The 27,323-nt window shown below is 41.3% G+C and overlaps 1 protein-coding gene across 5 annotated transcripts in view; it reads left to right on the forward strand.

The window, feature by feature from the left end:
* SOX5 (SRY-box transcription factor 5) overlaps positions 1 to 27,323 on the forward strand; it is a 293,938-nt gene that overhangs the window by 252,049 nt on the left and 14,566 nt on the right. For 3 of the 5 annotated variants that reach the window (XM_082498315.1, XM_082498316.1, XM_082498318.1), the window contains exons 10-11: positions 9,112 to 9,289; positions 14,296 to 14,441. In XM_082498315.1, coding sequence (XP_082354441.1) covers positions 9,112 to 9,289; positions 14,296 to 14,441 — 324 coding nt within the window. Of the gene's footprint in view, positions 1 to 9,111; positions 9,290 to 14,268; positions 14,442 to 27,323 lie in introns of all 5 variants that reach the window. The other 2 variants (XM_082498314.1, XM_082498317.1) reach the window with 1 other exon arrangement.

The raw sequence follows: 27,323 nt of genomic DNA on the forward strand, positions 1-27,323 counted from the left end.
CTCCCAGCGAAGGTGTCATCCACCACAGAGAGGAGGTGGGAGGCTTTGATCAGTGTGGCTTCTGTTTTCTTGTTGTTCATTTAATATGTACCAGTTTGTAATGCTGTTTGGCTTTGCAGGTCCTTGTTTTATTTCCTTCCAAGTCCTTCCCCGTCCTTTCAGGTTTTGTTGTTTTCGTTGCTGTTCATTCTGCTTAACATTTACTGGGGATTATTCGTTGGAAGGTGCTGACTCCAAGTTCATTTTAGGCAGCAGACAAAATCCACTCTAATGTCTCTTTCCATTTTTTAAACAGCTTTGTTTTGGGTGGGGTAGTGCATTATTAGGGACACGACACCACATGTTTAGACTTCTGGGTTTTATTGGGAGAGAATTATGGAGCAAGGTTTTAAAAAAGTAATCTAAGCAAGAACCAAGCTCCAAGGTATCGTGTTTCAGGACATGGGCCACTCCAGTTTCTACCATCATAAGTTCAGGAATACATGCCACAGGTCAAACTGCCTGACACCTCTCTACTTCTTTTTTGCAACTTCTTTTGGAGCAGCTGGACATTTTGGGGGTTCGGTACAGTATCAAAAAACCCCAAAACACCGGTCTGAGTAAGAGTGGCAATTGCTCTGCTCTTCCTTGTGACTCAGCTGTTTACTCACTGTGTGATATTAGGCAAATCATTTAGCCACTTTGAGCCCTATTCTTCCCATTTGTAAAATAAGTCAAAAGCTGTCAGAGTAATTGTGAGCTTTAATTAATTAATATACCTGTGGTATACTGGAGAAGTGATTTTTTTTTCCTCTTGCACTTTATTGTTTGCCATGTAGTTCAGTGGGGGCAGTTTGGAAGAAGCATTCTTTCTAGGAAGAATACTTTGCCCTCCTGTCCCCCGCAATTTTGCGATCCACTCGAATGATTTTTACCTCTTGTAATGTGATTTGCATGGATAAAAGCATGAAAAATCAGTTGTCATCTTCCCCTGAAGATTTGCAGTACCTGCGTCAATCCCTGCTGACCTGTGCCTAAGTCACTCTTCCTGCTTAGCAGCTGACTTGAGCCTTCTTAGAGAAGCACTTCATTAACAGCATTACACCAAATAAATAGGTACAGCAGTGATGTGAGAAATACAGCCGAACAATAATGATTAGAAGCAGAAAGCTAACAACAGGACCTAAGTATGGCACGAAGTATGGACTAGCAGAGTCCCAAGTGGCCAGTTTCTCTGCACTGGCTCATGCTGTATCTTTACTCAACATAGACCTTCCTCATTTCAGGCTAAACCTGGCAGGATTTGCTCAGAATAAGTTTCGCTGAAGGGTTTCTCGTAAATGAGGCCACCGAGTTAAATTTTCGCTCACTCAGAGATGCAGAATGAGAAGGAGATTTTTCATTATGAGGTGCAAGCAAATGCTAAAAACTCTTTGTTCCTGCAGTTTTGCTTCATGCTGTACTGAAAATCCACATACTGGGTCCAAAGCAGTGTGGTGAGCAACTCTCACTTCTGCTTATTTTGGTCTAACAGAAGAGCAAATGCCCAAACAGCAGAATAATGGCTATAGGAGTAAGTCAGTTACTTTTGTATGGATGAAAATGAATGTTTGAAGTTTGGATCTGAGTTGGGATAAGGATCCATAAGTCTTCAGGTTTCCCTAGAGGTTGACATGTGACTGAAAACTCATCATAATCAAGCAAAAATAGCCTAGAAATCTCCTATCACCCGCTTCCATCAAACACAGTGTGCTATTTGTCTGTGGAGATTAGCAGGAGACTTCACAAAGATGGCGGGCGTTTTGGCAGTCCAAAGCCAGCCAGAAGCTGCAAGTATGGTTTGGAGGATGCTTCTCTGAGGCTTTGAGAAATTAAATGAATGAATTTCGACTAAACACATACCAGTCTGCTCATTTTGCTAAGCTGCATGCCCTGGTGTATTCTGTTGGCCAAACAGCCTGCCCTGACCTCCACGAGACCCCAAAGGGCTCGGTCCCAGTGCGGCACTTGTCTTTCCTGAAGTTAAAGAGTTGCTTTCAGGGTTCTGTGCATAGAGTTCTGACCAGTTGCTAAACAAAATTAAGGCCTGAGCCCCAGGACATCGTTGGATGTAGACTTTGAGGAGGAGTTACATAGCTCTCTCCATAGACACCGCTTTTAGGCTGCCCTGCAGGTGAAACAGCCCACACTCTTCTGTGTCTGAGCTAGCTGGAGAACTAAACTGATCCTAGACTCGTTCGGCTTCTGGTCCTCTGTTATTTCAGCATCTGTATTCTGTGGCTCGTAGAATAGAGAGATACTACAGAGTGAGCACTGTGCATCGGATAAAAAGGTTGCAGGGAGGAGAGGAGGGCATCCAGTTCCTAGGGCCTTCCATGTTTTGTAGACACGTCATTTTGCATGCCCCTCTTTTGTTCTTCCTATATCTGTTTGTGAATCCTGTGTGCAACTTCGGGAAACAACAGTGCTAAATACAAAGGGAAAACCACCCAGCAGCTCTCTTATTTTACTGTGACAACATGTGGACTAGACAAAATCAAAGCTTTGGGTTTCCAGGGCAGCAAATTAGTCTTTGTAACTGCAGACTTCTTTCCTGGCAGCTAGGCTTCCTGTAAAGAAAAATGAAAGGGGAAGATGTTAGGGATCTTTCTGAGAGGACAAAGTCCCCAGAAAATATCCTCACCGAGAGCCCCTAGCATTGTAAAAAAGGACGGGGAAAAAATCCTGTGTGTCCCTGGTACTACAAAACAGATTAAGTTGATGGGTTCCTGCATCACTTTTCCCCATGAACAGGAATGGAGACTGTGCGAGAATACTGCCAGTGTATAAGTCAGCATTTGGAAGCAACCTATTCCTTGAGTAGTCCCCTAAAAGAAGCAGATGAGGTAACAAAAAAACCAAAACAACTTGTCACAAATATAAGGCCGCTCAGTTCCCCCCTTTGTTTTGAGTCCCATGGATAAGAGTATTCGGGCACTATCAAGTAAAGACTGGAAGTACTAATTTTGGTTGGGTAACATGCACTGAGCACAGAAATTGTTTACCTTCTGAGAGCAATGTATTCAGGAAAAGATACTCAGCAAAGCAACACCATAAAAAAAATCTGCTCTAGGTATAGATAAAAATCCATGCTGAGATGTTTCTGCAGCTATCACAGAAGGAGAAGTCTGTGCACTGTGCAGAATCAGAAAGAAAGATGACAGTTCTTCCAAATATTTGCCCTCTGTCTTGTCTTTGGTGCCTGTTCTTTTCCTTTCTGACAAGAGTCTAGTTGCGCCTTCTGCTTTTGGTGCTGAAACTCAAGGGCAAGAGTAGAATAAAGTGACTTCTGTGGATGTGAAGAATAATTTTATTGTGTTTATTATCGTATTATAACCAAGATGCCTGTTTATGTGTCTCCATCTCTTTTTCTATGTAAGAGAAATTTCCACCTTTGCAGGAAGGGACACATTATTCTTAATCAAAACTTGAGAATGTGGCAGGAGGAGGTACAGCTGCAGATGAGCATTATCTAATTCACCCATCCTGTCATGTGAACAGCCCTGCTTAATTTAATACAATTATTTCATCAGCGAGGATAATATCAGCGGCATGATTCATTTATACAACATGTTTCACAACTGCCTTTACCTCTCGGCTTCTTATTATCACTACTGATAATTTCACCATGAGTTGCTTCAGAGGAAGGGGAGGGGACGTGAAGGAAGCTGCCAGTGTCTTTGTGTGAGTGTGTGGACAACCGTAGTCTTGAGGGACAGTGACGCCGAAGCATTTTCTTCGCATATATGCTGTAGCACCTCGGTTTCTGGTATATATTGGTTAGACGTTTCTGGATAAGCACGAGACTGAATGGATAAGCCACTGACTGGCTGCATTGTTCAGTGGGCAACAATAGCATCATTGTCTTCTGCCCCAGACATGCCAGTAAGTGCTCCATATTTTGCATTTCTGTTGAAATGAAGATCTCCATGAAACAGAACCAATGTGGGGGAATGAGGCTTTGTTTCTGGTGAGTTGGCAGAAGCATTCTTTTAGAAACCCCCTCTCCGGCTTCTTATTTCTAACTCATTTGGCTGTAATTTGTACTGTCAAGGTCATTTAAATAGGCAGCAAGATGTGGCGAATGTGTTCCCAGAGGTCATGAAAAGCCTCTTTAGTAGAGCATGCTAGGCTGTGCTTATGCCAGGTCATTTAAGCACATTTGTATTGCCAGTCAGATGATACACAGAGTAGTTCATGATTTTGTAATAAACCGTGCAACCTGGACCTTCAGTGTGTGCCACAGTGGGATACGGCACTTGGATTTAAATGACAGTGCAATAATTCAGTAACTGTATTTTAATAGTATACTAATCTTTAAAATATGTGAAAATAAGTGAGATGATGAAATCCCGATGAATCGTCTGGGTTCTTCCCCACCACCCCCCTTTTTTTCTTTCTCTGACACTGGTTCATTCATCTGGGCTGTCAGTCTTTTATTCAGCTCTTGGTGTTGAGATAGTGCCATTTTTAATAAACAGTTTAGAGGGATTCTCAAAATCAGATTTTATTCCCTTCTTTTTCCATATCCATTCTCCATAGAGATAAATTAACCTTTTATCTTAGGAGGAAGTAAATAGAGACAGCATGATTGAAAGATGAGAAAAGTCACCGTTTCAGCCAACTATTTGCAACACTGGTGACTGCAAGTCAGAATTCCTGGGTCTGTCTGAAGCTCTGCTGCTGTGTTACTGTATGACGGTGACCAAATCCTTTCCTTTTTTCTCTTTCATTTTTTCCTCCCGTATTAATAAGCACTTTGTGTTAAAATGCACCTAGCATTTTACCTTTTCAAAGGAGCGTACAACCCTTATAAAAGCAGTGTGATGCACACTCAACTTACCAGCAGTATTTCTGTTTAAATGTTGCTTGTCGGGCACTTATATTTGGAGATTTCCAGTGCTTAAATACGAAAGCCCAAAGTTATACAAATCCAGGTTGAGTGAAGCTACAAAATACAGCTCTTGAATATTTTGTTTCCCCCCAAATTCTGGTGTAGGTGAAGGGTTCTTCTTTCTTCTCTTGTATGTCTAGAGGTCAGCTGAGAAAAAAAAATCTGGAGCAAATCAAGGATTTAAAGTTCCCTGAGCCCCAAAGTTTTGATTAACGACAGCCTTCCAATCCTGGGAAGCAAACCCCCAGCTTTCCCTAAAATAACGACTATTCTGACACTGCTGTGATACAGGGGATGGGAATCTCTTTACCAGTGCTTTGCTCTAGCTGTGGGTACTTCATTTTATTATCCCTCTGTTGTGTGTTTTCGCTTATGCTTTATTCTCTATATTTTGTGTGTGTGATTTGTTTTGTTAGACAAATGCACTACTGTAAAGGAAACATTTCATAACCTTTAATCAAGATCATATTTTACTTTCATCACATCTGTGTTTATATTATTAAAAGCCTTTTGGGTCTTAACATCCTCTGGTCTAAGCATTAATCGTTTTGGCTGATATATAAATAAATGTTTGACTTTGTTTAACTCTAAAAGATACTGGCTTGAAGAAAAAAGCACCTTATCAATGGCATCTTAGAATAACTGCATGTCAAAAAAAGGCAGGGACCAATCAATATCGAGCTTTCTCTTTTAAAAACTAAGTACAGGGAGTAGTTCTAGATTCTGTGATCCCACTGTATTAAATAAAATCTCCCGGCTGTTGAAAGATACCATCTACCTGGAGTGAACATGCCACATTTTTTGCTTTTTATTACTCTTATTTGCCCTAGCTGTCACGCTGCACTTATACACAGCCTTGATATAACTGAGAGTGAAGCCTGCTAATCTATAATATGGCAGAGTGTTAGCTGGGAGATTTTATAGTTAAAAATAAAGGTAGGCCAACACCTAATTCTTCTTGTGGTTACACAGGTGCAAATCAATGATGAAGACAGTACAGTTCTTGATTTAAACTGGAGGAGCAGAAAAATCTGAATTTATGCCTGCAAATAGGAAAACGAGTAAAACGGATCGCTGAATATAGGAGTGAAGACCCTAACGGTCATCTTCACACTTAACACGATTGTATATTATTACCTGTCTCCCAGATACTTTTTAGACTCCCATTGAATAAATCAGTGTAGTTCCAGTGTGGTAAAGGAAATGACTTAAATTATTATCAACTCATGATCCAAGGTAGGATTTCTAAACTCTCTGACTGAATTTTGAATGTATTTGACTTTCAGTGAGGATTTGAGAATGCTCTTTGAAATAACAGAAGTAAAAATGTTATGAGACCAAACAGTGAAGTAATATCATTTTCTAAATACATATAATAGCTGAAAATTGTTTACTTATCCTCCTTTATGAGAACCAAGCTTCTGTGACCTCCGATTAATTTACCATTAGCCCGAACACACAATGAAAGTGAATGAAGGGGCAATTTGGAATGACATTTATCAGCTCTGGAACTGTCGACTTCTATTATTTCCACAAGGCCTTATACTTCTTGGCTCCGGAGAAGGCTGTGCTGACTTGAATGAAGAAGAGCATTCTTACTACCAAGAATAGTACAGTGCAGACAGCTTCATTGCTGGATGCCTACGATGGTAAAAAAAAACACCTCCCCCATTTTTAAATTGCATTAAATGAGAGCAAAACCACTGTCCTACAGTGGACTTGCACGAGACCTCGCCTTCACACCAGGCTAAAAAATGGGAACAGAAGGACTGAGGAAAGGGAGAAGGAGCGAGAGAAGGGAAAGAAATATACTGTATAGGGACAGGATAGCTGAGGGGTTGAGTCCAAAGGATTAGACTGAAAAAAACCTTTCAGCGTGAGGATGCAGGTCGGAATCCAAGCTGACTTTGCAGGGAGTGAGAGCCGTTCCCATCAGGGACTTGTTCCTGCTCCCTGTGAACCGAAGTGCTGCTCTCGGTCAGATTTCCAGTGGCCAGAGAGCACACTGCAGCTTTTACTACCATATCTGAAACTAATCAGACCCTTTTGTCGAGACTTACAACAGAGGTCAAGAATTGAATATACGTGGAAATTAACCCCTCTTGGATGGAATCGAAGCAAGTCTGTGGGCAGGTTTGCGTTCCTCCTGATACTGTCTTCCAAATAGATGACTTTGCTCTTCAGGGATCCTTGCCTGGCACAGGGTCGCTGTGTTTGGTTGCTTCGTTGGCTGGTTTGTACTTACACTTTTATGCATCTATCTCAGTAGTGGTTTTACAACATTATGGTCGCGCTGTTGTGGGATTTTATTTTTCTTTTAAATTGAAATCAGTGAAACAGCAGAGCGAGTCCACTTCCATTTGGCTAGTAGGTTAATCTATTTTATTTTAATACAGATGGATTTATAGTTCTGTAAGGTAACGGATACCTTCTTAAAATGTCAAGTGCTGGTTGAACTGGGTGACGATTTTAGCCCTCAGGCTTAAGTCTCCCAGAAGATCAACAGAAGTATGCCTCGTAGGTACCTAAATCACTTCTGAGAATACAGAATATAGGCTCCTAAGTCAATTTTATGCTTTGGGTTTTTTTCCCCTTTATTTTATGCACAAGTTGCATCTAGGATGGCTTACATACCACTTTAAGGATGACAGCTTTGTCCACGATGTCCCTTATATGTTTGTCTGCCAAGCTTTAATTTATTTTTAACTATGACTATTACAACAGTGTAGAAATAATAAAATATAACAAAAGTGCTTTGCTCAGAGCTTTCTTCTTTAAGGTAATGGGAAAAGTTATATGACAGTGCTTTGCAGAATTGTCCTGTGTTTGGAGAAGCACATCTACATCATACTTCCACAAGCAATAGGCAACTATAAAATTCCTTTTTTAATGCAGCACACCACCCTCTGAAAAAGAATCAGTATTATATGATAGTAGTCACAGATATCTTAGTGGTAACAGTAAAACACTCAAACATTATGAGTCTAATTTCAGTCAGCTTTGCATTGCTCTAAGTCAGGAATAATTCTGTAACAGTGAACGTGCTTATAACTTAGATCAGAATCGGCTTCTTCAGTGCCTAGAGCCAAAACCCGGTTGTGTGTTGTAACACTTCCAGTAGCCAGAGGATGGCTTTCCTAAATCACAATGTGAGAGGAAACCTAAGCTAACATGTGATGGTTGGATCTAATACCGTATCTGTTAGTTCTTGTTATTTAAAAGTGAGTTAAAATCACTTCCAAAATATCCCCCTTGCAGAAAAGCTTCTTCTCCATTGTGTGTTCTTTTTTCCCCCTTATTGTATTTTGGTCAAACAAAAATACACAACTTAGAATTTTAATGTGTTTTATAGCGCTGTCTGTTACTCTGTGTGATCAAGTCATGTTTAGGAATAATTCCAGTTACGCTGCAAAAAATGCCACCCAATTTTTCTATTTTTGCATAATAATAATTACTGAAATCTTGGAAGTCCAACTCTGCAGAATATGAAGAAATAGATAGGCTTATGCAGGATTATCCAGGTTATTGTTTCAGATTTTGAGGAAAGAAAAGGTGGGTTCTTCCTGCTGTCTTGTTGTGGTGGAAGAGAAGTATTTATTTCCTAAGATATTTTTGTGCTTGCAATTCTAAGCATGGGAAATTCAGAGAAAAGCACAAGTTAAAAAACCGAACCAAACCAGAACAAACAAACAAACAAACAAAACAGAACAAAACAAACAAACAAACAAAAAAAAACAAACCGAAAAATACAACTGAAAACCTATTCACTCAAACACGTTTGCCCAACTTGGGTGGCGGTGATGGAATTTTAAGTGAAAATGCTTTTCGGTTCTTTTTTAATTCAGCCATATCAAGTTTAACATAAAGTAACAATAAAATATAAGTGTAAAAGTGCTCTTTATTTTCATCATAGAAGGATATATTTTGGTGATGGGAATAATTTCTTCAGAGACAATTCTTACATACAAAGTGCAAATGGAGGATGTTCTCTGATCACGCCGTGCTAATTTTCCAGTTTATCAGTCATCTCAGTTCCAAACTGGAATGACAAGATGGTATCACATTTGATCTTAAGATATATATCATACGACCTTTCCGGTTTAGAAGTTCGTATGAGCTGAGAACAACTGTCTTTGCGGAGGGTGTTGTGCCAACAGCAGTTTTTTTAATAACATTCCTTTCTCTTCTGCTTGTTGTAGGATGAAGTAGCCCAGCCTCTGAACCTTTCAGCCAAACCCAAGACATCTGATGGCAAGTCTCCCACATCACCCACCTCTCCTCATATGCCAACTCTGAGAATAAATAGTGGGGCCAGTTCACTAAAATCCTCCGTGCCAGCAACATTAGCTAGTCCTTCGGCCAGGGCTAACACAATAGGTAAGCTCCGTTTCATTTGTCCCTCCTAATAACGATTAATAGGTGTTATTGGAAGGTGAGTCTTTAACAGCCAGTTGCCAGACAGTGGTCGGTGAGCTGTCATGGGTTTACCATAATGCTACATTTGTTGATGTCCATGAAGAAACTCCCAGGGATTTACGATGTCAGGAGTATATATATATATATATATATATATATATATATATATATATGTGTGTGTGTGTGTGTATATATATGTTAAGATATATATATATGTATATATATATGTTGATATATATATATCTTAACACACTCAGCAGACAAAAAAGCCTGTGTTATTTCAGATACTGCTTTATCAATAACAGTTAATAAATGCCATTTGCTTACACTAAAGACAGTAGTGACCTGTCTAATGGCAGGCATTAAGGACACATTATATTCTATGTCATCTAAAAGTGGTGAATAAACTTGAAAAAAAATCCCTTTAGGTTTAAAGTCTACATATGCAAATACATCTTTGCAAAACTACAGGTTTAATCCTTAGTCCTCTAAAAAGCTGCGTGGAGCGTTATTTTACCTTGGTCTAATAAACAACACAATCACCAGGTTCATTCAAAAAACCAAATTTAATGTATCTTGCATAAAGTCTTGACTGGCTGCTTTTAACATTGTTCCAGAAAATAGTGTTAATTCTTCCTCCTGTCAAAACTACCTCTTTGCCTAAAGACCATCTAAATAACGATGGTCCTAATGATGATTTTACAAGTCTGATGTGTTAAAGGGACTGTTCTTTGTGTGTTTAAGTAAAAAGTGTACACACCCCATTCTTCATCCTTCTAACTGAAACGTTTCATCCCATGAAGTGATTGAATATACCTGAATGAAGATTTCAGGATGTAAATTGAGCTCTGTTCAGGGAATTAAGTGAGGTAGATTGTTGTACCTTTGCTGCCGTGTGTCTTGTTGCTACTAAAACATCTCCTGCTGGCCACTTTCAGAGATGGCACAAACAAAAGAAACCATAGCTCAAACATATCAGAAGCTGTTTCTGTGATATCTCAGTGCTATGTAGTAAAAGTTTCTTGTGTCTCTGTGGGTCTCTCCCAAGCTCTCTGTAGTCCATATTCTACCCACATAGACACCAGGAAGACCCGTAGTTAAGTCCAAAGATAAAACAGATCTAGCTCCCACTCTATTACCCTCCCACTGTGCATACATAATTATTGCTAATGTTGATGAGGATTACATATATCAGAGAATGTGCTCCGACATCCTATAGAAAAGAAAATAATTTTATTTCGTATGACGTTACAGTTGTATAAATATTGTGTAAATACCACATTGTTAATTGTTAATGTATGTGTTGTTATTATTAGCACTACACTGTTTAACTTTGGTAGGTAATAATGTGTTTCATCTTTGATTTGCTTGGCTCTACTGCTCTCCGTGTACAATGCATCAGGTTTCACTTTTTTCAAACTCATTTTTTTGTCCTCAGTAGAGCATCACATTTAGATGTGGAGTTAAGCATCTGACCTGCAACTCAGTGGCAGGACATCTCTTGTTCTCTCCTCTCCATTCTTCTTTCCCTCTACACCTGATGTTTTTTATAGGTTTGAGACCCCTGCAATTTACTTCTTTTAACAAAATGCAGATTTTGAAATGCTGTACCTGTAATGAGTGATAATGTAATTGGATAAAAGCTGTGAGGATGAATGGAGCTTTAAAGGTCACTCTTGTAAGAAGAATTAATGTGTTATACCATTAATAAACCATGGAAAACTGTGGAGCAAAAGATAACATACTTAAGTTATTGTTAATGACATAGGCTTCACTGCTGTATATCTCTCAGCTACAAATATAGAAAGTGACTTTTTGAGGTTGCTGAACAGTATCACTGTGCATACTGTATATACAAGATAAGCAGTCTTCGACAGTGGTGCGGGAGCTGGACAGACATAGCCTACTTCTAACAAAGGTCTGTCCTTTAACGCAGGACTAGAAGAACGAAAGGCTTATGAACGCTCTCTGGAGTTTTCCTGCCACCTGCTAGGTCAGATCCAACCAAAGTTACAGCAAGTAAAACTCATTACCACGTTGAAACCATAAAAAAGTGAGCGTGCAATTTCACGTCACGGTCCGGTAGGGGCTACACCACAAAAGAGATTCGGTAACATTTTGAGCAAAGAGGCTAGGGTCCCTAAAATTGGTAGAGAAACTGGATTGCTTTTTCATCTTGAGAGATGAGTCCCTCTACAAAAAGTCGCTGGGAAACATGCACATGCAGTCGTTTGCCGGGTAGTTACTTCCACCATTTGAATGACCGGAGCTGTCAGTGCAAGACACAAGTTGTCTGTCCGAGGTGTGCGCGGCCCACTTTGCTGGGGTGCAGCTGAGCTGGCACTTTTCGCTGCCGCTGACTTCAAATTAAAACCCTTCTCTGAAAGCCGTTCTTCAGGCTGCTTGGTTCCCGTGGCGTGGAGAAATGCTCGTGTATTGTTCGGTTGCCTCTGGAGGACGTAAACTTACAGCCTCCGGTGAACGTGAGAGTAGCTGCATTCAGGCAGGCGGCCATGTAGTCCTTTTCTAGAGCTAGCCTTATAGTGTGTAAATTATGCTACAGACTGAGCAGTCACAAATGTCGTGGCTTCCTGTACGACTTTAAATCCAAGCATTTCTTTTTGGGAACAGGCATATGTCCGTATACTAAAAACAGAAACAACTTCTCTCTGCCCTTTGCCATTATCTTCAACATCTCTATGCTAGTTTGGCAATCCTTGTAACTAAGTGCATTTTATGTAATGCAGTTCCCCTCTCTGTCAATAATTCACCACCTACCCTAAACAACAATAATTTACATTCAACTCGCTTCTATATTAATCATTTCCCTGCACACCAGCATCTTGGCAGCTACTGAAAAACATAAGGAGTGCTTGCTTTTATTCACTGTCATGTGCCAAACTGTCTCAAAGATAGCAGTGTTCGGGAAAAGCCAAATAGTCTGGAGAAGGGCATGAATTCCAGTGCCTAGGCAAATTCGGCTGTATTACAGATTGAAAGTGTTATACCTAGCCTAATCAAGAGCACGACCAGCAGTAATACTACTGTTTGTTTGTTTGTTTGTTTGCTTCCTTTTTGAATTTAATCTGACTACATGCAAGCTTGATCAGTAACAGATGCAAAGTGGGGAAGAAAGCGAGCAAGTTGATAAAATGGAGATGAAAAAAAAATAAAATCAACTGGTAGCACTGTGCTGGTGCAGGTTATATCTTTCCTTGTGCTGGGAAAGCCGGAATTACTGGAATTCCATTGGCTGGGAATTACTGATCTGGGTCATTGGATAAAAGCAATATGGATCAAGTTATTTTATATTAAACTCTTAGGGTTCCTGGGTATTTAGCCAGAAGTGAACTGTTAGAACAACCAATAACAGTCGAGCCGCACAGAAACTCTTCTTTCTAGTTTTCGCATGCCAAGGAAGTCAGGAATACCAGTCCCATTCTGTCCGCAGTCTAAAAAATCAACAATAAAACCCCAAACCGAACTAAAATCCTGACAGCAGCGCAGCGCTGAACTAATCTAACATCAGCTTCTTCCCCTGAAATGTTTTAAGCGGCAAGACAATGTCCTACGTTTTTTGGCAATCAGCGGATCAGATAGAAGAGTCGAGCGATACAACAAGGATGTGTAATCTGACATGATTAGACAAGGCTCTTTAGGAACAGAACATTCATAATTGAGACAAAGAAAGAGTATTAATAACACTTTCCTAACACGGCAGTTAGCCATTTTATATTTCCTTTCTTTAATCTTAGTGTTTTTCAACAAATCATGGGATTTAATAGCGTGTTTTGGCAGATTAGAGGATTTATGGCCCAGATGTTTTTTGTTCTAAAAATGGATTAGGGTGTAAAGTTTGCTGGAATCCATGGAACATGTTGAGGCAAGCCGGTCATTTTGTGTGTGATTAGTGCCTGCCTTCTGTCTCACAGTCCCTCCATCTGTCACAATTCACCAATGGATCTGGTTAGATTTAGCCTCATGTCACAAACAGAAGTCCCTTTTCTGGGCAATTTCATATTACAGATTCATTTTATGCCGTTTTTATGCCCTAGTTAAAAGACAGAAAGAAGTGTGTGCGTGCGGGCGCGTGTGGGGATGTGGCGAGGGGGAGGGAGATTGATAGATATTAGCCTCTCCTTTAATGTTTGAAAAATAGACCGGGGCTCGGAGTCTCCCATCAGTATTCTATCCTACAAATCACATGCAGATCATAATAAGTATAATCTACAGTACGCTAAAGGAAAAAAAAAAATGACAAAGTGTCACATTTAAAATTAAATAGTATTAGCTGTGCCGGTGATGCTTGTAACATTTTAAAAGGAAATAATTCAGTGACTACTAAGGCTAAGCCCTAGGCTGTGAATTTGCAGCAAAACAGTGGACATTTGACCTACTATTAGCAGCATGAATAGGAGCGGGAATGTAGGTCCGTGTAGCTGTGGTTTCTTATACATTTCTGAATGACAGGTGGTGGTGGGGAGCGTTCAGTGGATGAGGTTTCTCTTCCCCAGCCATTATGCGTTTCATATCTATAGCAAACCACCGCCACCTGTGGTTTATTTTAATGTATTCACGAGTTTTAAGAAGGGGAAGAATGAAATGGGCTATTTTTAAGAGTTTGGGATTGCTGGCGGGATCAAAGCTTCCCCTAAACTCTTATCCGGTTACATCCTGCTGCATGCAAACCGCAGGGCTAACCTCTGCAGCGTCAGGGAAATATTGAAACTAATGGGATCAAATATCAGGACGGTGATTTTGGCACTGAGGTTTCTCGTGCTTTCTATCCAGGTGGCTCTGTCATAACAAGAACAGAATTACAAAGCACGGGAGGGTTTCTGGGCATTACCTTTTAACTCTTTCTCATTAATAATGATAAACTGTCGGTGCGTTTCGTCGATGAAAGCTAAAGTGTTTTCTTGTAACTTTCTTTTTTTAAGATATCCTTTCTTCTATCACGTCGTCAGGTTATTTAAATGACCACGATGCTGTTACCAAGGCAATCCAAGAGGCCCGGCAGATGAAGGAGCAACTTCGGAGGGAACAACAGGTGCTGGATGGGAAGGTGGCGGTTGTGAACAGCCTGGGTCTCAATAACTGCAGGACAGAAAAGGTGAGTTTCCGAGACTCCCTTTGCAAAGGGTCAGAGATTGCGTTTGGCTCTCCCTACAGATACAGAGGTTCTTCCTCCTTTTTTTCCCTCCTTTTTCTTGCTCTATTTTCTTCTCCCCCACTATAATACCGAATAGTTGCTTCTTTCCAAAAAAGCGAAAGGTAAAATGAAAGCCACAACCAAAGGATGACATGAGAGAGAGACCCGGAGACCCCTGGGGGAGAGTGGGGAGGAGGCAGAGACAGTTAAAGCCCTCACGAGAACTTTGGAGGCCACTAATTCTCTGTTCCGGCCTGTCAATGTGTGTTATGGGAAGGTGATCTTAGAAATCTCTGGGTCTAAGTGGAAATCTTGCTTTATGGAAATGCTTACATGTGTTTGTGAGATGAGCTGGATTTGAAAATATTCAAGCTTCTTTAGGAACATAAGCTTTGGTGATACTCAGGCTCAGCTTCTGGGTATTTAGCCTTGTGAGGTTGTCATGTACGATATTTTGTGACCATTGCAATGTAGCACTGTCATGTCACGTTAAATGACTTAACAAAATGGAAAAAAATGGAGAATTGACAACACAAACCGCACCAAATATTTGCAGTGAAACTTAGAGGCGGAAGAACATATGGGCCTTACCACCTTCTGCTTTTGCACTGGCCTGTGAAGCTGTGCTATAACAAAATATCGACAAAGTGAATATTCTTTCGTAAAATTTGTATGTGCTGTAACTGTCGCGTGTGTCAAAGAGGTTGTGATTTGCTGCTTTTCTCTGGAAATACCTGATGTCTTTCTGTGCGCTGCCTTGGCTTACAGAGGATAAATAGGCCTGCCAGTCCTCGCTGCCACATTTATAGGGAACTGTCCTTATAATACTGCCACCTAAGATACGCGTCCAAACTCTTGTGTGCATCTCAACTTCGTATGCTCAGCAAGACTTTTCCTCAATTCTTCTCTTCCCCTGCAATATTTTCTGAGGTGCTAGAGCCTTCATCGTGCAGTACAACAGAGATGACCGTTGTTGCGCTTGGTGTAAGCTGAATTTTATTTAAACCGCTTCTAGTGGCTTTTCACTGGAAGGCCTTGTGTGAATCACTGAGATAGGCAGATAAATAGGATGAATAAAAATGATCAGCTATTTAGCAGAAACTTGAAAGTCAGTCATCCTAGGAAGCTTGTGAGTCAAACAATATTGTCCAGAATGAGCAGATTGCTAATTTGGATAGCTTTCCATTTTCCCTGGTTTTAGAGGGAGTTTGATCAATAAGCTGTGAGAAGCCAGCAGTCTGGGTAATGAATGTTAAATGTACATGTGAGTCTCTCACTACTGTACTTTTTTCATCAGGCTATCCTGGGTGTAAGTGATGTAGAAATGACTCCAATTTCATGCACTTTCTTGAGAGGAAGGGGAAGGAAGAAAGAGGTCAGTGTAATAGGTATCTGGCAGTACATACAATCTCTCTGAGAAGAATAAGAGCGCTGGTACGGGGGGGAGAGGAAGAAAGAGAGGGATGGAGCATGTTTACGGCGTTTCACATGGAAGAGTACCAGAAGGGAAAAGGGAAAAGCAGAGTGTCAGATATAAGAAGAAGTGATCACAAGCACAAAGGAATTTATATTCAAATATTTAAGCATTCTTGAAAGGATGCTCGGAGCAGAAATTTCTTTTCTCTGCTCCCCATGTAGAAATGACTTTAACACTCAGCCAGATGCTAATGCAAAGTGACTCAAGCTATTCCTCGCAAGCATGGCTAAATTGCCGTTATTTGTTAAGCGCATTGAATTCAGCTGTGGATACAGCAGTTGGTTGCATTCAGAAAGCATCTGTACCCTTTTTTTTCTTCCTTTTTTTTTTTTTTTTTTTTTTTTTTTAATCCTCCAAAGCAGAGACAACTCTACCTATCTCCCCCCTCTCCTCCCTTGTGCTGGCTGGGAATTGTCAAGTGACAACCGACCAAATCCTTTTGGACAGGAAGCCTTCATCCTGAGTTCTATATACTTGCAAAGCAGGCCTTGTGGTTGGATCAGGAAGCCCATTAAAAGCACTTTGATGGTATGGAAATTCATCTTCCTGAAGCACCCAGGCCCCTAAGCAGCATGCTGTTTAGCTGTGGTTACAGATCAGTCATTCACATCGGAGGGCAGTAATTGTGCTGACGGCTTGTTCGGCAATGGAAGTACATAAAATAATCCCAGGCCCTCCACCATGGCATTGCGAGTTAATCTTCTTTAATACAGATCAGCTGTTGTTCTAACACATGACTTTATGCTGGCTCTAGTGACTCTGCACAGCCTTTTGATTAAGTAACAGGAGTGGAACCATCTGCATTCACTTTATTCTGTTACTTTCCTATTGTTGGGATTCTCCTTCCCCCTTCTGTTTTCACTTCTCACCCTCAACCCCAGTTGAAGTTTATTTTCCTCTCTAATTCATGCCTCCTGGTGGGCTCGTGGAGGGCAGAGAGGAGTTCTTTTACAAGGTAGCAGGAAGAAAAAATTGTTTGCTCAATCGAAAATTTTTCAAAAGCAACTGTAGGGTTTGGGGTTTTCGATACAGTAAGTGCCAAAACTTTATCGGGGTGCACTGATTTATTTCATTTCATTTCATTTCATTTCATTTCATTTCATTTCATTTCATTTCATTTCATTTCATTTCATTTCATTTCATGTTGCTTTACTGTATTTTATTTTACTTTATTTTTAACATGGAGACAGGAAAGGATAGAACCAAGTCTGAGCTCTCCCTAGACTAAAATGGCATTTGAGTTGCTGGGGTGACCACTTAAGCCACTAAGCGGTAGTTAAGAAGTTGCGCTTTTTAACTTGTAGGGTCTCCCGAGCTGTCTCTTGCATTTGACCCAAAAGAGGAAAATATGTGGGCTGTAAAGTTTAGGCATTTTTTTCTCCTTTCCCATGGATGCTCTGTGCCATCCACTGACTAGCCAGCTGTGAAGTTCAGTTCCAGACAAACACACTAACTTCTCTAAAGTTTGTGCCTGTTTGATCTAGGGCCTTAAAATTTTCTCTTATTAAGAGATGTGTATGTGTTGTGCAGTGGTAACTGCAATTTCCCTTTTGAATTTCATTGAAGTTTCCTGTTGGTGTTTGGTTTGGAGAGGGAGGCAAGTGTTGCCATTTTGAATTAAATTTTATTCTGTTTTCCCCCATTCTCAAGGGAAAGAAAAAGAGATAGTTGGGAAGGTGGGTAGAAATAGAGTGCTGCGGTGTTACTGCTGAGGGTTTCCCTTCAGAAGCTCAGTGTCCCGCCAGGGGACTTACAGGCAGCCCCTGAACTTCTGGGATGTTACGTTTGCTCACTGGTTGCTTCCTGAGAGGGAGATTTTGGGAGCGGGGGGTGGGTGGAATTAAAAGAGTGTTAGCCTAATGTAGCTGTGTGTCCGTGGACATATTCGTCCTTAGAAATGTACATTATGTCTATAGTTACGTACAGAAGAAAGACTTTTCTTCCTGTAGAGCTACCTCAGACTTTGTAGGCAACAAACACTTCTCTGGGGCTGTCCTAAATTTTCATCCCTTCTTTTCTGCTATGACTGGTGTAGTTATGGACACCCACGATTCTCTGAGACCTGTTCAGTTCTTCGTTGCATGAATTGCTGCTGCAGCCTACCAGCGAAGGTGGGCTCTGTGCAGTTCTGAACACGTATGTTGGACCCTTGGTAGGGATTTATCTGCCAGGGGTAGCTGGGCAGGCTCAGGGCTGAAAATCACCTTTGTCGGTCTCTTGTTAAAGCTCTTAGGGCTTTTCTGCACACATGAACATGACCTGTTACCTGGCTCGTGTCCCCAGATGGGTTGATCCCTGTGGACAGCCAGACCTGCCAGCTGTAAGGCAGTAGTCAGACAGGAATTTTGTGGAATTGGAGAGACACTGTTCAAAAGGAGTCATAAATGAGAAAAGGTTTTTTAAAGATGGCTAGGATGATTTGGGTGAGTCACTTTGCGGGCTTCCAACTTGGACCATCTTGAGGGATTCGATTTTCAGAGGGTTACAGTAAAAACTATGAGCATCATGATGAACATGGATTTTACTAAAACCTATTTTAATTGCAAATGCAATAAAACATATTTTTACATTACTTTTCTTGGAAACATTTCCATGTATAAATGAGAAGTGTGTGTATATGTTTTTCTGGTTTCTTGGAAACCCAGGAGCATAGTTTTATTTGTAATTGTCATCTACAGTTAATTATAGTTTGAAATGTACTATACATAAACAGTGTTACCTTATATACATGTAGCTTAGAGCACAGATTATCATTTCATGCAAACACCGCAATGGGCAACATCAGCAAGCGGACTCTGGTCTGTTTCTTCGGCCCCAAAATTGCCTGTTCCCTCTGCAAAGGAGACGTACACAAACACCAAGAGCCAGCATGTGTGTGCATGCATACCAGCCTACAGTGCAGTCTTTTCGGAGATACACAGCACAAACAGGCGCCGAGCTAGCCAGTGATTTTCTTTCTGTAGTCAGACTCTCCAACATTTGTGTACGTACCCTGGGAGCTGTGAAAAAAAGGAGGACGGGGGGCACACAGGAAGGTATGTGAGCATGTGTCTGTGTACACTGGTACCAGTTTCCGAATGCCGGTGCCTGCCGCTGAAGGTGCCGGCGGCTGGGGCAGTTGTATAAGTATGCACGGCCACACAAGCATTTCAGACGTGTACGGACGCAGTCACACTCGTGGCACGCTCCGAGATGAGTGCATCCGAACACGTACACCTCCTCTGCTGAAGTGTTTCTTAACCTGTGATACGAGTTCTCCCTGTTACCGCTTGGAGTGTGTCCTTTTAAAAGGCTCTGACATGTACTTGTCTGCTGGGCTGTAACTAAAGAGCTATTTGTAACAATATTTATTCCAGCATTGTAAGCAGGAGCCTATTTATTACTCATGCTTACGGAACACCGGGTTCAGGATGCCTTTCCTCCCGTTCCCACCCATCCCTCCTCCCACCATCCTCCCCACTCCCGCCCCCACCTCTCCCTCTTCCCCTTAAGAGAGTGCCAAACATGAAATGACAGTGACCAATGTTGACTTAATGTGGATGTTTAATAATGAAAAAAGTGTGTCAGTTCCAGCGTTAGTTACAAATGGCAGTAAGTATATCGGGTGGCAGCCCTGTAATAATTTTACATCCATCATTCCTTCCTGATGCCTCGCTGGCTGCCTGATGGATGGGGATAGCAGAGTTAACTCTTAAGAAACTGCTGTGATCTGCTGAGCTGAAATGAATTCTGTCCCTGCTCTCCCCTCGGGGAGGAGGGGGATATTAAGAATCTCAAACCCGCAGATCCTGCTGTCTTTGAGAAATAAAACACTGGAGCTCACTTTACTAAAGGCATAAGGAGGAGCTGGTTTAACACATGGGATTTAAATTTCTCTTGCAGTAGAGAATTTTACTTTAATAACGTTTTTTTTTTCTTCCCCTAATAGTTAAATTCGAACCAGAAAGTTGAGAAAAAAATGGAGGAGAGAAGAGCAGGGAGAAGAAAGGAAAAGGGTTGGTAAAACAGAATCTGACCCCGTGCTTGCTGCAGACACTGACAGGCTGTGGGTCAGACTAGAGTGAATAAGTTGTAATGATTGGAACTGGGAAGAGCAGGACCTGGTGCAAGCTGGGCTTCCCTGACAGAAGAAATCCACGGGAAATAAGTCCAGAGGTGCAGTACTAACATCATAAACTAAATCACTTTGTAAGAGTTAAAACCTGCCCCTTTTCATAATCTCCGTAGTATTTTACTGGAAAAATACTTTAGCATTCCCAGTGACTAGCAGAGGCTGTATTACCCACAGACATTACATACACACACACGTCTCCCTGCAAGTTCAGCAGACTGCTAATATATATGTCCTGTAATTTGTAGCTCACTCTATTCCTCGCTGGCCTGTAAAACACTAGGAAAGATGATCAGTGTAATATTTTTGTTCTCGTCTCGCGGTGTGAGCAGAGATCCTTCTGTTTGGAATAATTACTAGATGATGTGAGGACCAAGGAGTATCTTGCAGACAATGGACTGTTACGGTCCCACAACACGGGAGTTAACATATTAGCCTAACAACTGTACGTCTCCTTCTTATTACCCTTTCCCCTACCTTCTTCCTCATTTTCTCTTACTGAGGTTCTTTGCCGGCAGAAATTCTTGTATGCGGGTTGCCATCGTCTTTGTTAATGCTATCACCACAGAGCAGACAGTTTTCAAAAAGCACGACGAGAAGGCGAGCAGGTATTATGTCATCACCCATCCATCACCCTGTATGTCAACCTTTCAGTGAGTCCAATCAGCACGCTCAACAGGATCATTCGTGTTCAAGGAGTCCTCTATTCAACAGGGCTACTGTATCCATTGTCATCTCTCCTGAAACTTTTCTCAAATTTAATTAAAAACACATGTCAAGTTTGCACACTGCAAAGATCAAAATTGGTTTTGCCCAGCGCTGGTAACCAAGCATTAAACATTTTGATTTGCTTCAGCTGAAAGTTTATTCCTTTTTGCCCCCCTCCCCCCCCCTTTTTTTTTTCCTTTCGCCATTTGCTTTGTGGAGCTTGTGTATATTTATATTTACAGCCTCTGCATTTAATGGCCACATGCCTTATTTTCACAGATGGCCAGTGGAAGACTTCCCCTCCCCCCTTTTCTTTTAGTAAAGCCTGCCTTTGGTTTTGCTACGTTTGTCACAGTGCCACTACTCTCAGTTAGCAAGTGCCTACGCATGGGAGGGAGAAATTCTGCAATGAAGATTTTTTTTTTCATTCCCCCAAGGACTTTAGCTCTTTATTTGAAAATGCCCCCCTTTTTTTTTTTTCCTGATTGACCATCATCTATTAAATGCCCAGATACATTTTTCAGAGAAAAATTAATGTGTATGTGTGTGTGGTTTTAGTACATCATTATGGCAGGGATGCATGGGCAGGGTTAGCTAATAAAAAGTGAGATGTGAAGAGGGAGGGACAAATTCTGCCCATGAATGTGCGCGTGAAATTCCCATTGAAGTCAAGGAGAAGAGCAAGCAAAGAGGCAGGGGAAGAACCCTGGATCCTTGCAGGTGCTAAAGTCTGAACGGGAATTTAAGACTTCGTTCACTCCAAAGGGCAGAGATTGGAAACATTCACAGGCTAGTGTGGATCAGGGAGGACTGCAGCTGTTATACTGTAGTGGAAATTTTATTAAGCCCAATAAAGATGGATCAACTTCCTCCTGAAAAAAAACATACAATTGATTTGGAGTTCTTGTTATGTCTTTTGAGCTTTTTGAGTCTTTGGGTTTAAGTTCTAAGCTGTGCCCTACAGCCATGAGAACTAATTACTTCCTGAGATTTATTATTATTTTTACATAATCACGTGCCTCCAATAGCTAGGGCTTTCAGCACATTCATGGGCACCAGCGTCAGTGCAATACCTCTCCTCGGTGTAAGAGAGGCTGAGCCTGATTCTTCTGTGAACTGTGTCCGCTTAGTCTCCTGGGGATCACCTTGTCCTGTTCTGCCCGTCCTACTATGCAGGTGTTCACTCAGCTGTGTGGCAAACAGCCGCTAGTACGTTTTGGGGGTGCAGAACTTTACTTTTAATTGCATCGATGCTGATGCTGGGGAGTAGACGAGCTAAGCCTTACTGCCTGACTGGGAAAATGATGTGGTTTCTTTCTTAAAAGGTGGCACGTCAGCTTCTTCATTAGGGCTGGAAGAAATGTAAGCAAAGGTAGAGCAGCCTTTGTAATTTTAATACCTTCTAGGGAAAACCGGAACAGAATAGTCAATATATCTGTAACGCTGCTGTGCGGTTGAGTCACCCATTGTTTAATAAACAATTGCCAGGAAAGCAGAGACTGTGTTCTTGCTTTCTCTTTACGTGCGCGTAGACCCTCTTTCCCAGGATATCCTGTGTGGGTTGTGATTTTCATCTTGTTTAATTTTTGGTGTACCACCTCTCTTCCTCAATTAACCCTTCCTTGCCTTGCTGATCAGTTGTAGCAGCTCTTTCTGACTTGCTGTGAAATCCTTCGTTAAAATTTACACAGCAGATTTCTCAACACTCTTCACAATGGTGGGAAAATGTCACGATCTCCATCCTGCTCAGTTGGGGAAACTAAGGTGCAGCGACTGAACAATTCACGCCAAGTTAGAGAGCAGGTCAGCCCCGAAAGCAGTCTAGATGAGAAACCGGGTCGTGTAACTCTTAACCTATTTGCAGTCAGCGGGTTACAGCTGGATCTGGTTGAGGTCCATGCCTATGCCCACATGGTAAAAACTTTTGTAGGAAAGAAGCAGTGTCTCATCATTCTGCTTTGCTTTTGCTTTGCTTTTGCTTTCCTTTTTAATTCCTCTTTAAAGTAATGGGCTGGGCCAGCCCAACCTGCGTTTTCATTTAAAAGTACTGATTTACACTATCTCTCAGAACTCATAACCAAAGAAAAGGAGGACCTCTGTCTCCTCGTTTCCTGTAGAATTGCTACTTTCCATCAGTTTGTTTCCAAGTCAAATAATATATTTTAATGAGGTAGTCATTCTTTCACGAATAAAGAATTTAAAAAAAAAAAAAATCTCGGGGACTTGACACTTAAGGCTGCCAAGTTATTGAGGATTTTTCTCTTTTTATTTCAGTGGACTCTGTCTTGCCTTCAGTGCTTTAAAAGGTACTGACTTGAGAGCCCTTAGAAGCCAAAGACCTGCATCCACAACGTACGGCAAAGAAAATGACGATACAAATTTCAGTACATTTTCCCTGTGACTGGGTGTCTGTCCCTGAGAGGAGAGTACTTAAATGTCTGGGCCTACTCGATCCATCTGATTTTTCCCCTATAACACCTAATAGGGCACCTCTCTACTCAGTCCATATAGCACTTCATATAGATTATGAAGCAGATACAATGATTTTCAGGCAGTATTGAACCAATCTGGATTTGAATGTGTACCATAAACCAAAAGATGTGGTTCCTTTACCAAATGATGTAGCCCCAATTAAGACTGAATGTAATAATTCTGAAAGAAGTAGCATAAAATCAGGAAGAACCACAAATGAAGAAAGTTGTTTTATTTTTTTGCTTCTAATGCTGCTTTTAGGTTCTGTGGGTGGATTATTCCATGAAAAAGAGATCTCTGATAAGCAAGACTGAAAGAGCTGAGGGGGTGGTGAATGCATTGTTTCTTCATACTAAACTTTGATGCAACAACAACAAAAAAAATCTCCCAAATGATAAATTGCTGTGACATTATAAATAATCTTTCATCTTCTTTGGTGGTCCACAGAGTTTATATAATTGGAAGGCTAAAACCCTTCTTTGTTGTTTCTTCCCTTTTCATTAGTACAGTAGAAGACTATAAAATTGTGCAGCCAGAAGGGCTTTAACAATTACTGAGTCAACATTTGAAAGTCTCACTCTATTTTATCATTTCATGCATGTGCTTTTTTATGAGTTTTACAGCCCTGCGAGCGTTACTTAAGCAAGCTCCATTGTAATGGCGGATCTGTAACTGCTCTTATTTTTATTTATTTTGCTTTCCCGACTAATATGTGCCATCGGCAAGAGTCACAGTTCCACACTCACAAAGAAATTATAAGCTTGAGGTTATAATTTTTAGGTAAGATTCAGGAGTGCTAGTTTCGGTTCCTAAAACTACCAGTCTTACTAAGGAACCTTTGGCAAGACACTTAATATGTGACTCAGTTTCCCATCTGGTAAACAGAGTTAATAATACTGCCTTTCTTTGTGAAATGTTGTGGGTAAATTCACTGATGAGTGAAAAACACTTGGGCAATGTGATCTGTTACACAGAAAAACCTAAATCTAAATAGAAGATCCCTCGGAAAAGAACCAGAAATTCTCTTACAGCAGTTACAGGTGTAACACGATCTGGACCGTAACGTGGTTTGGACTGAGACATAGACAGTGTGCACAGTACCTCTTTTGAAGTGCCGTGGCATTAATACACAGGAGTGGAGCCTGGACTGCAAATAATTCATCGTGTGCAAACCTCTGGGCACACCTCTCTCTCCTGCCAGTGGTTCCTCTAAGTTCTTCCAGCTCTCTGTCGTCCGTAATGCTTTCCTACCTCATGTTTTCCACATTTTGAAAGACTGTGGATGAAGATTTTGTAACGCAAGCTATTCTGATGTTTATTATTGCAAGAGACAGAGGAACTGCACAGAAAGATTACTTTTACAAAATCTTCACTCCTGTCAGATGTAGGATAAGACTCTTCACCTTTTTGGAGAGCTGAGGAAAATATCATGATGATGAATGGATAACACCTGGCACCACCAATGTGTCTGATAATTAAAGATGTTTTTCTGTCATAAACAGAAGTGAACTTTCATTGTGGGATCGTAGTCTAGCAGCTAATCTGCCTAGTACTTCAAGATTTGGTGCATATTGACCAAGGTATGTGTCTGAACGTTTGATGTTTACTGGGGTTTGCTTAGAGAAGCCTTCTGCCTCAGCACCACAAAGCACGTTAGATGATGTCACAGGTCCTGCTCAACAATCTAAGATTAAAAGGAGCTTATCGAAGCTAAATCTACTTGAAAATACCACCTTTGGAGTTCAGATGTGGGAATTTTTCCCACAGAGCAGGATGGTAAATGGCTGGACAAACTGCGCTTGGAGAGGGAGGGGGGAAATAGGACACTAAAAAGGACAATAACAGGCAGCCATCTGTTTCTTTTTATGTATTGACACTGAAGGGAACAAAGGTAGCAGGCACTCTGTCCATCAACGTATTTGTAATTCTTAGGTGCAAGAACTGATGAGCGAGTTTCTCCTTGCACTCCATATGTAACCATGTTTGGCTCTCTCCCGCTACTCTGGATTTTTTTTTTTTTTTTTTTTTTTTTTGCCTGGCCTTTCAGTTCACTTGGAAGAAGAAAAGCAGGAATGTGAAAAGATGTGCCTGAACACTCCTCCTCTGGTGTTCTGGCTGTATCTCTGCAGGCATCGGACTGAGAGGAAAAATATTCATATCAGGGGAAATGGGGGCAGGGTTATGGGAGTAGAAAAGTGAAGAGTGGACTGCTTCAGTAAAACTGCTAACCTTGAATTATGCAATCGGAAAAACAGCTCTTGCCAAAATACAATTCTAACGGAGTTCAGAGTACTGTCAGTGTTTGCCAAATACCCCAGCCAAAAGGATGTCTCAAAGAGGGGGAGGAGGGATCCGTTGCCATATGCCCAGCATTCGCAGTATTCCGCAAGAACTGCGGAGTCCTTCAGGAGCGGAGGCGTGCGCCTGGTCTCAGGTGCACTCTGAGCGTTGGTGCCACCATCCAGCGCAAGACAGGAGCAGCGAGGGCAGAGGAAAGTAGGCAAATATATCGGAAGGTCTTGATTTCTCAAACCTTCCAAGGTTTTGTTTCACGTTTGTCTGGTAGTGGGAGGAGTTCTGGCAAATGTTATCAGGCTGTTCTACATATGTTTTGACTCTTCTTGTTTTATGTTTCTTCTATGCAAGAGACTGCAACCAAGTTCTTGTCATTTTTAGATCAATGTTTTGTTAAACTATGACAGCTATCCATGACAGAGAGCCAAGGAACTTTTGCAGCTGACCACAAAACTGAGTCTGACTTGTGGTGCTTAGTCATTTTTTATATATTTTTTTCTACATGACACATTCCATGTGTGTATGTGTTTTTCATTGTTCTTTTAAATATAATTAGACCGTTCCTAGGAGCTGTGGTACAAATCAATCTTCTCCAGCAGATTCCTTTCTCTGATTAATAAAGTTTTAGAAACGTCTCATCACATTGTGGCTATTGATGGAACTTTTCCGGTTATGTTTGAACAGTTGGGCTATTGTGGGACTGATTGCTCTCTACAGCATTATCTTCTCTGTTTTGCCCATTACAATTTTAAATGATCCGGACAACAGAGCTCTCGCTGCCCCTACGGAGACTCTCTCCTACAATCCGATAGAAATGACCATTAGGATAGTTTTTCCCAACCTCTGCCCAAGTTCTTCATAAAGGAGAAAGATGTTTGTAAGATGTATTTCAGCCCTCTGGGGCCTGATCCAAAATTCAGAAGAAAAAGAATCACTTCGTCTTTAGCAAGAGATCCCTACGTTTCTCCTCCTGCAAGAGCAGAAGCGCTCCTTACCGTTTGTTTTCGCTGGTTTGCGCTGTCTGATTTTTAGCAGGTCTCACAAGCAATTCTTTACACCACTTCCCTGGGTTTGGACCAACCTTGCCTGTTTGTCCCAGCAGTATTGGTTCCAGGCTGCAGTTGATGCCACTTGTGCATTGCTCACGGGATGGGTAGCATTTTATACCTTTGGGGTGTGGGGCAGATCTGAAAGGAAGGGGTTATCACCCTGGTTATTTCCCTGTAGCTTTAAAAACCGGAAAGTCTGTACGATTTCATCAGCTGCACTCTCTTCCCCATTTCTTTCTCTGCCCAGCAAGACAATTGGATGTAGAGCTTGAGGTAATGATAAAATAAGTTCAAGGCACGGTCGGTCCAGTGTAGTGTGCAGGAGTGTACCACTGCCTGCTGAGTTGTAGTGCTGTATCCCAACTACTTTACTGAAGCGTGCTGCTGAACCCGACACGCGGGTACTCCACCTGTGTTCACTGGATGGTACCACTGCTTGCTGCTGTTTGCACAGTGAATCCAACACAGCAGAGTTGTGGCAGTTCTAAGAATGTGTAATTTGCTGTTGAATTAAGATAATGATGATAAACAGATCCTCCTTTTGTATAAACGTGAAACCATTGTGGACCTCTTGTCTGAAGTTCTTAAATAGGTTCTGTGAGGGGAGGCTGGGCTAGCAATGGCAGCGGGTTGCCAGTTTATTTGGGGTAGGGGAAGAAAGGATTTTATTTTTTTTTTTTTTACTTTGTTTCTTTGGAGTTTCCATAAATGCTTTCTCCATCAACGGGAAA

This window comes from Vanellus vanellus (assembly GCF_965231255.1).
Source record: "Vanellus vanellus genome assembly, chromosome: 1".
Taxonomy (NCBI): Eukaryota; Metazoa; Chordata; class Aves; order Charadriiformes; family Charadriidae; genus Vanellus; species Vanellus vanellus.